This window comes from Camelus dromedarius, chromosome 5 (assembly GCF_036321535.1).
Source record: "Camelus dromedarius isolate mCamDro1 chromosome 5, mCamDro1.pat, whole genome shotgun sequence".
In the NCBI taxonomy this organism is placed as follows: Eukaryota; Metazoa; Chordata; class Mammalia; order Artiodactyla; family Camelidae; genus Camelus; species Camelus dromedarius.
Genome location: NC_087440.1, coordinates 14,338,241 through 14,355,366, shown reverse-complemented (window position 1 = coordinate 14,355,366; position 17,126 = coordinate 14,338,241). Strand labels below are relative to the sequence as shown.

At 38.8% G+C, this 17,126-nt stretch overlaps 1 protein-coding gene across 9 annotated transcripts in view; it reads right to left on the bottom strand.

Annotated features, from left to right (window-relative positions):
* DMXL2 (Dmx like 2) overlaps window positions 1-17,126 on the bottom strand; it is a 132,333-nt gene that overhangs the window by 9,197 nt on the left and 106,010 nt on the right. For 3 of the 9 annotated variants that reach the window (XM_031453059.2, XM_031453060.2, XM_064485598.1), the window contains 12 exons: window positions 14,628-14,806; window positions 10,173-10,303; window positions 9,587-9,672; window positions 8,948-9,149; window positions 8,038-8,155; window positions 4,582-4,644; window positions 3,707-3,793; window positions 3,501-3,622; window positions 2,235-2,367; window positions 1,513-1,573; window positions 1,258-1,385; window positions 666-743 (listed from right to left, as the gene is read on the bottom strand). In XM_031453059.2, the coding sequence (XP_031308919.1) occupies window positions 666-743; window positions 1,258-1,385; window positions 1,513-1,573; window positions 2,235-2,367; window positions 3,501-3,622; window positions 3,707-3,793; window positions 4,582-4,644; window positions 8,038-8,155; window positions 8,948-9,149; window positions 9,587-9,672; window positions 10,173-10,303; window positions 14,628-14,806 (1,388 nt within the window). Of the gene's footprint in view, window positions 1-665; window positions 744-1,257; window positions 1,386-1,512; window positions 1,574-2,234; window positions 2,368-3,500; window positions 3,623-3,706; window positions 3,794-4,581; window positions 4,645-8,037; window positions 8,156-8,947; window positions 9,150-9,586; window positions 9,673-10,172; window positions 10,304-14,138; window positions 14,374-14,627; window positions 14,807-17,126 lie in introns of those variants that run through there. The other 6 variants (XM_031453061.2, XM_031453062.2, XM_064485600.1 and 3 more) reach the window with 5 other exon arrangements.

Sequence of the window (17,126 nt, the reverse complement as noted above, 5' to 3'; positions counted from 1 at the left end):
TCTGCACAGAACAGCACCACCTTCTGCCCCCTCCATGTGTCCCAACCCTACCAAGCACAGATGTGCTTGTCCGCATCACCACGTATTTTAACATGATTTGCATGAATGAATGAAGTGGACTCCTGCGATTGGTTGTTTTGTGGTCTAGTAGGCAACATTCTGCAGCAAACTGGCAACATGGAATCTGTTGGTATTTAATACAGTACGTAAAATGAACCACTATTAAACTCTATCATTAAGAAGTTAAGAGTCTTCCAGTAACCTATAGTGAAAAGGAATATGCCTGTGTACACGTATGACAGAAACATTGTGCTGTACACCAGAAATTGACACTCACTGTAAACTGACTATACCTCAATGGAAAAAAAAAAAAAAAGTTTCCAAAACAGATAAAAGTGTAACAAAAACATATCCTAAGTAGGACCACACATAGGGAAAGCTCCTAAAATGTTTCAAATATAATGGTCACCCTTCAAGCTGTAAAAGGGCAAAGGTTTTTACTTTTCAGTCAGTTCAGTCTAAAACTAGGGCAACGGCAGGTGCTGGGCTGTGGCCGCTGGGCTGTGGCCGCTGGGCAGAACGGGCCCTTCCCCAACAGACCCACCAGTGGACTCACAAACAAGGCAGCCTCTGGGCGTGCTCTGGGAATGCTGAGTGATACTTACCATGTAAGGTTTAGGATTTGATGCAGTTTGGTTTACTTGCCAGATACTCAGAAAACCCTCTCCATCTGCAACACCACACTGTAAGAATGGTGTAAATATTAAACACAGCCTCTGATCTTCACATCAAAGGTAAAAATCATTTCTGAAAAGGAGTCACTCAGTCCGCACTTAACATTCTGACGATAACTGCTATTCTCAAGAAAATCCATGTAGTATAAATATCCTGCCACTTTTAAAATGCTTTTCTACGCCTATCTCATTGTTTTCCTCTAAACTTCTCTAGAGGAACTTAGTAAGAAACCGAGGGTTTCTCTGAGGTGCCTGACTGTGTGCACAGGCACCGTCACCACACCCAACAGAAACAGGGTTCTTTACCCTCCCAGTGTATTGAGAATCTGTAAGTGGATGATTAATTCACAGAAAATTCTGTGGATTTACACTTTTATTGGGAGCCAAGGGGCTATACAAACACTATCAAACTGCCTGCTCTGCTTAAATCCGGAGTGACTGAATTTGTTTTTAGATGTAGTTTTACTCATAAATATCCACCATTATGTTCAGAGGAATTTAGCAGCAACTCCCAGGAACTAACCTTGTTGCCTTGTGAATTAAAATATAACCTGGTAACTCTTGCATTGCCGGCCTGGCGGAAACAGACAAGTTGCTGAGGTCGTGTCCATTCAAACATGCGTACGCTGCCGTCCTGAGCACCTGTAAGATCTGAGACAAAAGGAACAGCAGAAAATAAGAAAGATAAAGAACGAATTCCAATACTTCCCATTCTATAAGCCAACTTCAGAGTGACAGAGGCCACTTACAATCCCTGGATCATAAATAAAATACTTACAGTACTGATGGACGGGGTGTGAGGTCATTCTCTTAACATTATGTAGATTCCTTTTCATAAGCTTTAAGAGAAGACAAAAAATGAATTTATACTGTGCACCACAGAAGAGACGAGGAAGGGTATGCTTCAGGCCAACTCTAATTCTCAGAACATTTCTTCTCTTACAACTGGTTTATTACTGAAATAAACCCTCTTGGGGATTTTCAGACCCACTTAACACATGACACCGGTCTGAACAGGCTGCGGGAGCAGGGTCACTTTCTGGTGCGGCCCTGGCCTGTGTGGACTGTGAGGAGGCCCAGCCGCTTCATCTAGTGACAAAGGGACCTCTCCCCCTAGTGCCCCTCCCGGAGGACACACAGGAACACCTCCAGATTCTTCAGCGCAGAACACAGGAAGGGGACCCCTGACTGCAGTAACTGACGACGTTACTGGCGCACGCTTCAAACTCTTCTAGCAGGCGCCAATTCCCCTCCATCTCTGCTTCACCACTTTGTGCCTCTCACTTTGCTCATCTATAAAATGATGATGGGGGTGACGACAGCACCTACCACCTCGGAGTGTGAGAAAAGCACGCACCCGACACCCAGAAACTCCCCGCATGCCAGCTGTCACCATGACGCTGCCCCTCATCATCAGCACCATTTCTAGGTCACAGTGATTTGAACTTACGTTTGAGCAAGTCCACATCCAGAAACCAAACCTAACAGTAAATCACATACCACACTGGCTCCGGTGCTGGTCTGCCCACTGCCCAGCCACGGCAGAGAGGAAGGCGGATGCACCTGGCTTGCCGACGCCACGCTGGGCTGATAAAGAGTTGTAGTGGAACCACGGTAATCGATATCATCTGAACTGTGGAAAACAGTCGTGTGTTACTGTGACAATTCCATTTTCTCAACACGTATTTCAATTACAGAGCTTTTTATGTACCCAAAGGACAGTCCTTATTAAAAAAAAAAGAATAAATATCCATGAGAAAAACTTAGTTACAAGTCCTAATCACAGCGAATTTTCATACTGGTTAACTTTTTCCCCTTTGGGCAAAAATAATGTTCAGGGGAACTTTACTGCTGCACAAGTTGGAACAAATGTTTGTTTTAAAGTATTTAACAGATTTCCTTCTTATCCTATATAGAAAAAGATTCTATGTTCCCTTCAAGTACAGATATCCCATGAATGAAATTCATACATTTTAAAGAAATTTGAGTTTTAGGATTTCTTAAAGTAAGGTACTAATTATCACAAAAATGTTAAAGTAATTTTTATTTTATATTACATGGTTACATGTACTCTGAAGTATGACAGTGAGCCTAGTTATATTATATACTAACAAGATAGAAAACTCAACAGAACAATGAAAGAGCCTATCATGGCACCATTCCCAGCACAGAAAGTGTCTAAGAGTCTGGAGAAAAGCAAGAGGTGGGGCAGGCATGGAGGAGAAATCCCAAAACAGAAAAGTGTTACTGCATTCTTGGTGTGGTGTCCACAGTTTTACTGAAAAGTAAAGTTGTCTACATTTTTATCTGTAAAAAAGGTATGCTTTATAAGGAGCTAATCAAGAAGAAACACTGAAAATTACTCAGTAAACAGGACTCGTCAATCAGCGTAATTTATATATTGGTGTGTTCTGCCTTTCAGTCTGATTATCCAGATCTGCCGAACTTACTGGATATTGTGTAACCTCTGACATTTCTTTGAGGTTAAATGTCAAAGTGGCAGTTGTTAGCATTAGGCTTGGATGTTGAGTTCTGACTCAAACACTCCGAACAGTTCAGGGTCTAACAGAAGAAGTACGAGTAACCTGTTCACTGATGTAAGCAGCGCCTTTTCTTGGCAGCTCAACCAGTTATGTCTGTGTCCTTACCAAATGAAGACAGAGATACGTACACTTTTCAAGGTCATTCAAATCACGTGCATATCCATTTAATTGGTCCTTTTTGAAGAAAACTACATTTAAAATTGATGACAGAAGGCAAACAAACCTTTTGGATTCTCTGTCATATTCCTCCCCAATCCATATATATGACTGACAGGCCAGGAGAGAAGTTACATCGAGTTCTTGTACATCATGTGTTGAAGCCAAAACAATTTCGTTACAGTTTGCCTGTAAAGCAAAGGCAGAGTCAATAATTTAAGCAATTTCACTAAAACAAAGTATCACATTCTTTATAATGACTAAAGATTTCACCTTATTAACAGAAAACGCCATGATCATATCCGATTCCTTATGGATGATTTTCGCCTTTCCACCCGGATAGCCCAGATCCGCTTCGACCTGCAAGACATTTGTCAGAGGCTGTAGATGCCGCAGCACGGCTCTGTATAGAGATAAGAGCATCCCACAAAATTTAAAGGAAGGACAAGAAGAAAATGTAGCAGCAGCAGCAGCAAGAAAAAAAGTCCCAGTAAATTTAGTGTGTTGAAAATTAGCTTTGGAATTAGTTTAAATTCTCCGATGCCCTGTATTCACCCCAATTATAAATATTTCCATGTTTATTACAGGAGACTGAGTAGCTGTCACAAAAGATAGCTAGCATAATTTTCACTAGTATTTGTAACAGGCATGTGTCTCTTTTATCTCTTCCAAAAGTGCAAAGATACTGCAGTAAGAAGGTGTACAGATTAGGAGGCACAGACTAGAGGAAAAAAACATAGAAAGACAAAGGGGTCACATAAGAAAGTGAACATTTTTAAATAAGGGTGATGAGATGGGAGTAAGAAGTTGGACAGAAGAACAGTTAGGAATGGAGGAGACTGATGAGAGGAAGTAATAACGCTTCGAGTCAAAGGGGACAGGAAGGAAAGATGAGGATCATGTTTAAGAACAGATGGGGGCAAGGGGCAGAAGTGAGGATGGAACAGGAAGCAAGGAGAAGGCCCAACGGCAAGAAAGATCAAGCCGGACACGGCAGAGCATCTCCTACCCTGTGCCACTGAGGTGTGTGCGGGCAGCGAGCACTCTGACTGGTGAGCCAGCAGGGCAGGGCTGGTTAGTATCAGAGCTGAGGGGTTAGCTCCTTGAACCTTAGAGAATGAGCTGGACAGAGGAGCGCGGAACACTACCTTGACGTGGCAATCTTCTGCTACGCAGTTTTGTTTGACCTGCTCCACATGTTCTTCTATAGACTAAGTAACACCACACCGTCACAAACACAAAACACATGCATGAAACGAAATCACAAAAAGAATGAAAATTTTCAAACTGAAACTGTCGCTGCATCACTTAAAGACGGCAAAAATGAATTTGCAAGCCTTAAAAATGAATCTAAAAGCACAAAATCAAGAAAGAAATTAAACTAAGTTAAATGTGATGTCATCGGATAAAACACAACACAAAGCAAAACAAGCAAAAGTAGCATGACTGTTACATACATAAAAGCAATTTCAAAATAAAAATTCAGTATTTGTATATCCGTTATGCGACTTAAAGCTCTAACTTAAACTGTCATCTCAAAAAATAAAACCTACGTGTACGAGCAGATGCATCCTACATAGATTCTTCCCCAATGAGGGTTTATTTTAAATTAAAAAAAACTTACTTTTTTCTGAACACAGATTGGAAGCACTGATGATTTTTCACTCTTACTTACAAGGAATATATCCGTGCAGAGAGATTCAGGGGTTAGGAGTCACGTCAACCACTAACTACATATAATCGTACGATTTTTCTCCGTGTAAGTCAGTGTTTGACGACATGCGGCACAGCAAAGAACGCTCACAAATAACTTGCTCCCGGTTGATGGCAGGGCCAATGGGGATGGCTACGATCAGAAGTAGTGTTTTTGCTCTGCTGTGGAAGCCTCTGAAGGTTTGATCAGAGCAATACATTCCTCCTAACACCTCCTGAAATGCCTGCTCCTCTTTCAGCCAAAAGGGCCCAGTGCTCCACGCGGTCAGCGACAGCCTGCGGCGGACGGTGAAGGGCTGTGCACGGCCCCGCTCGGCAGGAGCCACGCTGCCAAAGAACCACTTGCCCTAAACCACCGGTGGCGAAGTCTGCCACATTTGTCCTCTTCGCAAAAACCTGTTTTGTGGACTGTTCTTCTCTAACACATTCAATGAGTGAAAGCACCTTCTTATGAACATATCTAAAATTTCAGCATTTCTCAGAATTTCATTTTTATTAAGTAATTTTTAAAAATTAGCCAACGTTTTAGCATTCTTAGAATTTGGCCAATTTTACTAATTGATCAATTCACTGAATTTACCAAATTTGTTGATCATCAATATCTTATTTAATAATTTAAAAAGATAAAACACTCGTATTGGCTGAGCAGTTTTTTTAAATTTTGCGTATTTTTGAACTAAGTGACCAATTTTTATTTTGTCTTACCAGCTTTAACATTTTTTTTCATAATTTTTTTTCCTACATGTAAACCTTTTATCAGGAGATCTGTTCTATTCAATACAGTAGCTGATAACCACGTGTGGCTATTTAAACAAAATAAAAAATTCAGTCCCTCAGTCACACTAGCCACATTGCAAGTGCTCAATAACCACATGTGGCTGGTGACTATTTCCATTATCACAGAAAGTTCTATGGGATGGCCTGAACAAGATACTAATCTCATTCAACGATTTAAAACTCTCAAGCTACAAAAGAATACATGGTAAAAATTCTTCCTTCCATCCAAACTCCCAGCCACTGCTTCCCTTCCCTAGAGCCAACCAATGCTTAACAGAGCATTTTAAGAAATGTTCAGTTTATCTGTCCCACTTGCCTGTGCATGGAGAGCCTCTGCTGGCAGAAAAAGAGAACACACAGCTTGTGCTGCTGATCCCAGAGCACAGCGATCAAGGAAGGGGCATCAATAGGGGAGAGAAGGGGCAGAACAGGGCAGAGGCTTAAAGGAAGAGGGAAGCCAGGAAGGAAAGAGCAGATCCTGGAGGGCAAGACAACAGCCTGAGGGTCCATGCAACCTAGACCTGGCTTCCCCCAGCACTCGGAGGCTCTGATGATCCAATGAAGCAAAACTGCTATAAACCTTATGAATAATTAAAGCCTATTTTCAAGAAATCACTATGTTTAATAATTTGAAGACCTAACACTCAGAAAATTGATCCTTCAATGAACTGGCTCTCTCTGAGTTAACAGCTCTCACTGAGCAAGTATCTTTTATTTTAAATCTATTTCTTAGATTTCTGTGTCTTATTTTATGGGATTTGGGCTCAGCAGCACTATAGGAAAAGCAGCAAAGAATGGATTAGATGAAAGAGGAAATGAGTTTGGCTCTATGACTCCCCTAGGAAACCCTACATCAATCATTTCAATACCATCAAGATCTCTTGTTATCAAAAAAGCTTATAAGACACAAAAGAATCCCTAAAGTTCATTCCTCTAATTTCTTCTAATTTTTAAATCCTCAGAAAAAACAAATGGCTGTTCGCAGGGACTGACCACAATGCCCATCCAGGCAGGCGGGTGACTAGCGAAGAGAACGAGCCAGGAGGTTCTGCTGCCCTAGGCGTGGGGGGAATTTGAGAAGCAGTCCCGTGTTCTGCCTGGGGAAACAGCCGTGTAGACCGTCCCTCTCAGTTTTCACTTTCCTAAGTGAAATAGAATTCATTTTTGTTTGCTCATAGATTTTCTTGCCAAATTTGTAATCACATCTGACACTACCCTGATCACTCTCCAAGCTGCCCGCTACCTCATTAAACAGCCAAATGGACTAAAACGGTCTAGATCTGTGCACCCCTCATTTTACAACGAAGAGATCATTTTAAGTTCTAAAGTGACTCTCTCCCAAATTTCTGATTCTTCTTGAACCCTGTGTGGCATTACATCGCTAACATATTTAGCTTAAAAACCACCACGCAATGTAGAATCTCTTCCTTACTGTGTAAAAGCAAACTTCCTTCACCTTGTATTTGGTATTTCTGTAATTTAATCTCTCTCACAAAATTATCCTGAATTTGGTGCTCCTACAGTTTATCCTGTCCGTTTCTAAATGCTAAATAAATAAAAATGTTTTCAAAGGTTTATGCTGTATTTTCAATTAAACGATATTTAGAGAATCGTAACATAGAGTATACTCGTTTATACATTAAATTCCCCAAACCATCCATCACAATCTTATTACATGTAAAAGCCCAATGGCAAATACGATAAAGGAGGTACCCACTTTACTTGATTATACAGGATTTATCAAGGGACCTATGTTGTTTCACTGTTATGAAATAAAAACTATAAGTTTTTATCTTAAAAAAATTATCAAGGGGAGGGTATAGCTCAGCGGTAGAACACATGCTTAGCATGCACAAGGACCTGGGTTCAATACCCAGTACCTCCATTAACAAAAAGTTCTTTGTAGTTTGGTAAATTATTACCTATGATGTATGAAAGATAGTAAGTTCTAACCAAAAGTAAATTTCAAATAAATCAAGCACTGGCTTCATTAGAAATGTTCATGAAAACTAAACAAAGATTACAAGATACTGGATTTGACACAAAATTGTAAAATGACTATAACTCAATAAAAAAAGTTAAAAAAAATTACAAGATAGATTTTTTTTAAATACCTCACTCTGCTTTCTTTTCTTAGTGAAAATATATCTAATAAATGTCTCTTGAAGGACTTCTTGTTTTACAAGGAAATGCCAAAGTCGTTTGACTGGAAGTGCAGAGGAATCCCGGGATCTGGTTTAAAAAAAAAAAAAAAATTAACATATCATACTATCTTAGTCTATAGAAAATGTCTCATTATTTGCAGATTTTTTTTAAAACCTCCATTACTGCAAAGAAGATGCAGCCTTAAGCTCAACAAAATTTCATAGTTTATTTCACTTCCAATTTTTAGTTCTAAAAAATCATTCCTTCATCTAGCAATTAATTCTCTAATTACAAGTTCTTTGAATGCACAGGTTGGGCTTAGAGTCGAATGAAGCTCCTATTCTCTTTTTAAATTATACTTTATGTTGGCTCTGTTGGTTACAACATATCACCAGTGAATATAAAGTCACACAGTTCATTTTTAACAGTCTAACAGGGTAAAAATAAAAAGCCTTGCTCTTTCAAGGGTATGAGCAATACTCTTAATTATGGCCAGACAGGTAGAAGGTTAAAAACATCAATAAAAACCCTAATGTGTTTAGTACTAAATTACTGACAAGAGGTCAGTAGCACCGTGTTTGCATATGTAGATTATTATCCCAAAACATTTCTACAAGAGTTCTTAAACTGATGATAGAAATACAATAAAGGTTTTTTTTCCTGATGATAAAATTAATATGTCTATCAAAATACAGGTAATACGGGAAAAATAATTTTCTATCCAGATTTCTGATGTTTTCCTTAGCATATACTGCTAAAAACAGGACTACAAGTTCAAAGTTATGTTTTGAATGCTGTTGGCATATTACTTTGCCAAACTGTCTTCCAGAAAAGTTAAACCAAGCTACAGTCCTATCAGCGTTAAAGGAGCATTCGTACTTGAATGGAGTATTTTCAGGTTCTAGCATCGCTTTATTTCGAAGAATAGCTGGTCCAGCCCCTACTGAAAGGTCAGCTGGATATGTGTTGATGTAGTTGGGAGGGGGACCTTCAAACTGATCCATTTTCTCTTGCAAAATCTGTTCCCAATTCTCCAAGTTTTTAATCACAGCAATACCTAATGGTGATGTTACAGGCAACTCTACAATGGAAGAGAACACGACATTTTATTTTGATTATAAATGACCATCACCATTTATTTACAAAATCCAAACGATTAGAGCCAGAATTTCCAAAAATATAAATAAATCTGAAAATGTTAATCTAACACCATTTGGATTCCCAATGCTTTGAACAAAACAGAAGACCACCTCTCTAAAATGAGCTGAGAAAATGTCTAGCTTCTCCAGGCTGGTTCCCTGCCTTTTTTTTTTTTTCCAGCCTTCTAGGTAGACAGTGATTCTTGCCAGATGAATGAAAACCACAGACTAGAGCCTAAAATAAACTAGACTTCATAACATCACCAATGCGGTATTTTCTTTTTTAGTACCCAATGTTTCTTTGTATGGATTTTATAATGAGAAACTTGAAGATAATTTGATGTATTTAATAACATTAATTTTCAAATTCCAAACTTACCAGAGAATTCCAATCCAGCAATGGGAAAGAAATTCCTGACATTGTGCAGTGCTAGCTTAACCACTGCCAAATGTAGAAGAGCCCAGCTGTTCAAAAAGGGACAAAAAAAAAATTCTCCTTAATTGAAAAATAAAGTCATGAGAGAAGCATAGTGATGATCTCTGTCAACGGCCTAGCCCCATCTCCCAACCAGAAGAAAAGCTGTTTTCCTCCAGCAACTTACATTAGAAAATCGTACCTGTGTAGTCTCTGAAAATAAAAGACATGCAACAATGTTACACTTGCAATATCTGAAAATTACCTAATGAAGAGAGGCTTACCACAAAGTCACATGGAACCCTAATAGCACCTCAATAAATTATGTATTTTTCCCACTAAAAATGTTTGTGCCAGCTAGTCTTTGAAACTGAATGTGAAAGAAATACTCTACTATCTAAGAATTTACCGCAAAGGTACAGAATTCCTAACCTGAAAACTTAAGTCAGGTCTTGTGTAAATTCATGATGATAATGTTACTTAAAACTAGTAGTATCAGGATTTTCTACAAAATAAAAGGCAAAAAGAAAAGGAGAAAAGCCTTATTTACCTGTAGGAGTTTGGGTCTTGGTGCTCCTGTATCTGAGTATCTGAAAAAAAAGCATCATCTTCTTCCTCATCGCTATGAATGCTTTCATCCGAATCATATATAACACCGCTCTCAGACAAGGGGAGAAATGGCTGCAGTAAAACACACAGTTATTTTTAAATGTATAATGGGGTTAATTTCTGTACCAACTTAACACTGAATATTTCAAATGGTGTCATCCTACATAAAAATTTTCTTTCAAAAAATGATACTAGACCTAGAAAAGTCAAGGAAACACACTAAAACTCTGAGTCAACAAAATAATTGAGTAGCTAGATACAACACAAGTATTTTTTAAAAATCAAGTCTTATATATTATATGACTTATATTCCTTACATATTCCTTATATTATAAGACTTATATTCCTTATATATTGGCAATAATTAGTTCAAAAAGTCTAGAGAAAAAAGGTGCACTGAAAAATATGTTAAAGGAAAAACTTTATGAAAACTGTAAGAGCTATAGAGAAGGAAATTATAAATCCTTCCAAAAGCATAAATAAGGAGACTGAAACATGTAAAAACTGAATCTTTAATTTATGGGTTTTAAGTAATTACAGTAAAAATCTTTTTTTTAAACTTGATAATGAGTATAAAGTTCACAGGGAAGGAAAAAACAGGTAAGATTAGCTGAGAAATCTTTTAAAAGTGAAAGACACCATTTCTTAGTAGATATTAAAATAAATAATTAAAAGAAGTGCAGTCTAGCAATTAATCAGTGGAAAAACGTAGGCCAAGAACAGTATACAAATAAGAAATTAATATATGACAAAGATAATAACGTCATCCATCGTTGGGAGGAAAGGACAGATAGTACATGTGTGGGGACAGACGATAAAGAGGGCAACGAAGCCTGCCCCTCACTGTATTCTACGTAAACAAGAGAGGTAAAACTTAGAGTTACAAGTTTAAAAGAAGGAGGAGAAACAGCAGGAGTAAACAAAGGAGGAGGAGGAAATAGAAGTAAATATTAATGGAAAGGACTTTCTCTGCTTAAAAACAATGTAACAAATCATTTTTTAAAAGTATGGACAGGCATGACTAAATAAACTTTCCTGAACTTCTGTGTGTCAAAAACATCATAAAATTAAAAGGCATATAACAAACTGGAAAAAGCACCACAAGTAAGATAAACTGCTTCTAAAGGATGCAGATTTCATCTTTGTTACCTGAGAATGCTTGAAACAGGATTAAAGAGCTCATCTCAAATTCAAAAAACAAAGAAGACAAACTGCTGATATCCTTAACACAGAGTTCATTAAAAGTAAGGAAAAATATTAAAATTCCAATAATTAAGTTAAGAACATGAAAGTCAATTCTTAAAACAGAAAACCTAATGGCAGTAAGTTCATTAACATTTTTTATGTCACTAATAGGAAATAAAAATTATTTAATCTATCAACTTAACAAAAATGAAAAAGAAAGACTTAATTAGCGTAAAAGTCAGATGTACACTCACTATTCTCAAGAGAGTATTGATCAGTAACCTGGACAGTAATCTGGAGATAGTTATCAAAAGCCTTTGACCCAACACTTCTTAATGAAATAATCAGAATGTGAACAGGCTTATCTAAAAAGATATTAACCTCAGCATTATTGATAAAAATAAAAAAATTTATACAGCAAATACCTGATAGGCAAACAGTTATGTAAACCATAGTACATTCATCAAACTGAATAGTCATTTGGTCATTAGAAATGATATGTACCTAGAAACAGTGACAAACCCAAATACCCACTTATGGTTTCTAATTATCATTCCCCACAAAAAGGAACCAGGTTCTTTGGAGGAATGGTTGTTCCCAGTGCGGGCAGGAAGTGTGCAAGATTAGCCTAGAATAACTCAAACTAGAAAGAAAAGAAACTCAAAGATTACTGGAATAGCTCTTAAAAAGATTCAGGAGCCAACTGAAAAAGGCTCTCATTGGCAAACATGGGATCATCTGAGCATCCATAAGAATTACTGCCGTGGATTAAAACACATAAAATATGTTTAAATCCATAAGATCATAACAAAACTAGTAACAAAACAAAACTCACTGGCCTCCTCTGAAGGATGTTAGACAATCAACTCATCACTTTGAGAACTGGTACAAAAAGCAAAGAATTTATTCATTTTGTCTTTCCCTTTCGAAATGTACTTCAGGGTAACCAAACAGGCTGATGACGGAAAGTATTCCAGCAAATAAATGAAGAATAAATGTGAGGATACTGTTATCACAATTTTTAAATTCCCGTTAAAATAATGGTATTTAGGCAAAGATCATCAACCAAGATCACAGGAAGAGTGCCTCCTGGTGGAAATACACAAAACCACCAGTGTGGCAGCCCTGCACTCCCCTTCTGTCCAGTCAGAACGGAACTCAATAAAGCCTCTAAGCTGAACTTTCACTTTACAGAAAAACAGGAATCAGAGGAACATGTTCAGAACAAAACATGGGGATGCCATCAGCAAAAGCCACCGAGCCATTTTAAAGGACAAATTTAGGGGCAAATAGAGGGTGAATTCAACAAAGTGAGATGAAGGTGGAACCCATAGATTAAAAGAAACTTAGGGGATATCTATCTATCTATCTTATTTTGGATCCTAATTTAACAAACCAGTTGTTCAAAAATATTTAACATATAATTGGGGAAAATGTGAATGCTCTGGATACTTGATATTAAGGAATATTGTGTGTGTGTATATATGTAGTGTGTGTGTACATGAGAGAGAAAGTGTTTCTGTTCAAAATCCTTCTTTAAAAAAAAATAGTGAAATACTTATTAATGAAATTTCATAATATTTGGGTTTGCTTCCGAACAATCTGTGGAGTGGGAAAAACTATAAATGAAATAAGACTGTCACTGAGCTGATAATTTTTGAAGCTAGATGAGGATTCATGTGCTATTATCTGCACTTCTGTGTATGTTTGAATTTCCATAATAAAGGTTTTTTTGACAGCTATGATACATTGTTAATGGTGTGATAAATAATTTATCTTGTAATGTCAACTGAAAAAATCAAATATACGAGTCCAATTATGTATTTTTTAAAAATCTGAGGATAAAAGAATCACATTTGCCCAAGTGCTAACAGTTACCTTTGGGTAGATGAGTGCTATTTTCCTTCTTCATACGTTTTTGCCTCTTTCAAATTTACAAAACTTTGTATTAATCAGGAAGAAACATTTTTTTAAAAAAAAAATGAAGCTGGTACATTATCATCGCAAATGTTATCATTCACATTAATGATGCAATGAGATTTCATGAGAAAGAAAATTTTCAAATTAGAAAGGTGGAAGAGGGTACTGCTGATATATTTTTAAGAGTACTTTATTAATTCCCTGGTTGATTAGCTAAATACAATTATACATGACCCAATCAGTAGCCTCACGGAGTAAGCCAGAATCATCACGGGAAGTATAAAGTAGAATCCTGACAGAGTGTAAACCCAGAAATCTGCACTCATATTTGCCTAACTCAGAGGCCCTCAAACTTCAGCATATATCGGAGTCACCTGGGGGGCTTGCTAAAACACAGACTGTTGCTCCCCCTCCCAGGGTCTCTGAATTGGTGGGTCTGAGGTGCGACTCCAGAACTCGCATTTCTCACAAGCTCCCAGGTGACGCTGGCACTGGTAGTTCTGGGGCCACACTTTGAGAACCACGAGCCTGACCAAACTTTTTAGGTAACAAAAATCAACCTTCAAAACTCACCTTGAAAGACTTTTTAAAGATCAGCTTAGCTGACCAAAAACAGAGAGAGACCAGCACCAGAAGAACTCTAAGATGTGCTCTCACACAAATTTTAAATGGGAGGAGGCGTGACGGGACATGTATTCCCTTACACATAGCAAGGTGACAACAGTGTGAACACATGTAAAGAGGGAAACCTATCGATAGGAGGTGATGAGCTTAAAAGAACAAAGCGCAGTAAAGCACACACCCAGCACGGGGTGAAGCAGGACCGTGACCGATCGAGTCTTCATGAGTGCTCTGATCTGCAGAGTCTTCTCTGCTTTGGAGAAACAGATACATCATGGGGCCTCACAAAACTGTTCATGGTCTGGTGAAACTCAAATGTCCATCCATCTCCTTCCACTCTGGTTCCATGCTGGCCAAGGGAACCACTGACAATCAGAAGATGGGAACCTAGATGGTAAATACAAGTATTCTGGTGCCTAGAAAAGGATGATGCTGATTACATGTTAATAAACTGACTTCTGGTTTATACCTAAGCCCCATATGATTTTAATTTGTCTCATCCATATCAAGTATCTGGTCATTCCTGAATGACTATGCAGTCTCTGAACTCGAGAGATTAAATGTCTAAACTATGGTGATCCGACCCAGAAGCTGCCCCATCGTACCCAGGTGATATGAACACAAGAGTTGATAAAACACACATAAAGCCTCCATTCCTCACCCCCCTTACCTTTGCAACAAAATAATCCCACATACTAAGTTCTGGAGGAATAAATTTTTCTTTGTAAGATGGCCTTTCTGCAGGCACTGGTGGTGGGGTAGCATCCTTTACAGGCCTTCCAGGTACCAGCATCCGCATGTTAAACCTCCTGCGGTGTTTATCGATGTCTTCAGAAGGAACAGGAGGTGCTGAGTGAAGGCAGGAAAAAAACTCACATTTATTTTTCCATTATTAATTCAAAAAGTTAAGCTTTCTTTTCTCCCTACTCTTGCCATGTTTAGACTTCAGTCTTACTTACATCTGTCCATCTAAACTTTTCAGTTACTGCATCAGTTTTCCAGCAATCACGGCAGAGATGCAAATAGAGCATAAAAGAATAATATGCAATGAAGCAGCCTATATGTTAGATAGAATACAGATCAAAGTAATTCTATATACAACGTATTAAATAAATGGTATACTCAGTAAGTAATTAAGAGAGTGCCTGAGTGATTATTTCTGGCTATGTTGTTCAAGAAAGATTCACTGAGTAAACATGTGGGGTATAAAGCATGCCTTAAAAGAAAAGCAGAAGCTCACTGCGAAACGAGGAAGGGACGTCAGAAATAAATGACCAAAGGTTTGGTGAAATGAGGAGTAAACTGCTTTTGCTAGACAGGCTTCAGGGAGGGGAGTAACAACCACAGTCTGGAGTCAGGCTGGGACTAGCCTGTGGATAGGAAGCTGGGAGCTTATCCTGAGAGCAACTGCCATGCAAGTGTCTTGAACTAGTCACATGATGAGGTATCGTTTGCACGATCAATTAGAGAGGAAGGTGGGACGATCTGACATAAGAGCCTCAACTAGTATGGTGGGTGGTAAAGACAGAGAGGAAGAGTTAGATACAAGAAATACATAAAAGAAATACCAAAAGGATTCTGCAAACACTGGCTATGGGAGAGCCAGAGAGAAGTCAACCTGGTCCTCTCCTGAGACTCCCCATCATAAAAAATAGTAATTCTATCTCAACTTCTCTTTGATGGGTGTGACCACTTTTTACTCTGTCCATCACTAACACCCTAGGCTAAAACACTTGTATCTTTTTTTAATTGAGGTGAAATTTACATAACATTAACCATTTTTAAACTGTACAACTCAGCGGCATTTGGTACATTCACATTGTTGTGCGACCACCACCTGCAATCCAGCTCCACAGCATCCTCACTGCCCCAAAGGAAACCCCAACCCCACAAAGCAGTCACTCCCCGGTCCTTCCTCCCTCTAACCCGCGGCAACCTCCAATATGCTGCCTGTCCCTGTGGGTGGACTTACCCTCAACACTTCACATAAATGGGTCTGGCTTCTTTCACTCTGCGTAGTTTTGAGGTGCATGCTGGTTATAGCATGTGTTAGCACTTCATTCCTTTTTATAGCTGAAGTACACTCCATTGTATGTTTATACCACATTTTGTTCATTTTCTTTTAATTGAAGTACAGTCAATTACAATGTGTCATAAATCTTAGCAACATTCTCCTAGGGCAGTCTACCCATTCATTCTTGATGGTAACCCACAAGATCTTTTAAGTGGGCTATTTCAAGAGCCTCCCACACGGGGACCCTACTTTTCCTCTTTCACATGGTCTGTTCTCCACACAGTGCTACAGTGGGGCTTTTGAAAACCTAAATCAGATTCTATCATTCCTCTGCTTAAAACCCTCTAGTGGTTTCCTATCTTTCTTTAGAGCAACAGTGACAGTTTTTACACGATCCATGAATCCCTAGCTGGCCTTGCCCCCAGTTACTTCCCTTGCCTCCTCTCTGCCCACACTACCCTGGCTTACAATGGCCATTCTGGCCTCCACTGTAGTTCCTGGAAAGGGTCAGACTCAGTCCTGCCTCACGCCCTTTGCACTCCCTGCTCCATCTGCCTGAAATGCTCTGGCCCCAGTGCACGATCTGATCCTGACTTCCCTAGGACTCTGCTCAAATGCTACTTAATCAGAAATGTGTCTTCTGATCACCCTAACTAGTTGTTCCCTTCCCCTTTCCCTCATCATTCTCTTTCCATTCACTCTGTTTTATTTTTATCGTAGTTCTTATCACACCTGGAATATTATTTGTTAATTTGTCTGTTGTGTTCACTCCCATATCCTCAAAGCCCAGAACACTGCCTGGCATACAGTAGGTGTAAGTGGATGCAACCCTGAATGGGTACCCAGAGGTTTAAGCATCATGACTTGATAGATGAATTACTGCGAAAAAATAACAGAAAACTCAGGAAGAGAAAAGAAGTGATTGGCCAGGGGTGGGGGATGACTTTCAAATTTATAGTGCACTACAACCAGGTAGGAAGATGAAGATTAAGAGCCACCCACATGGAATGGGAGTGGAAGCAGTGGGGGTTGGTGAGATCGCCTCCCTCACTCTGACTTACGTGGGAACCTATTCATTTGATTCCCTCGTGGGCAGTGAGGACACAGGTTAGAACCTGTGCCAATTAAACCCTCTGTGCCACTGACCCCTCATCT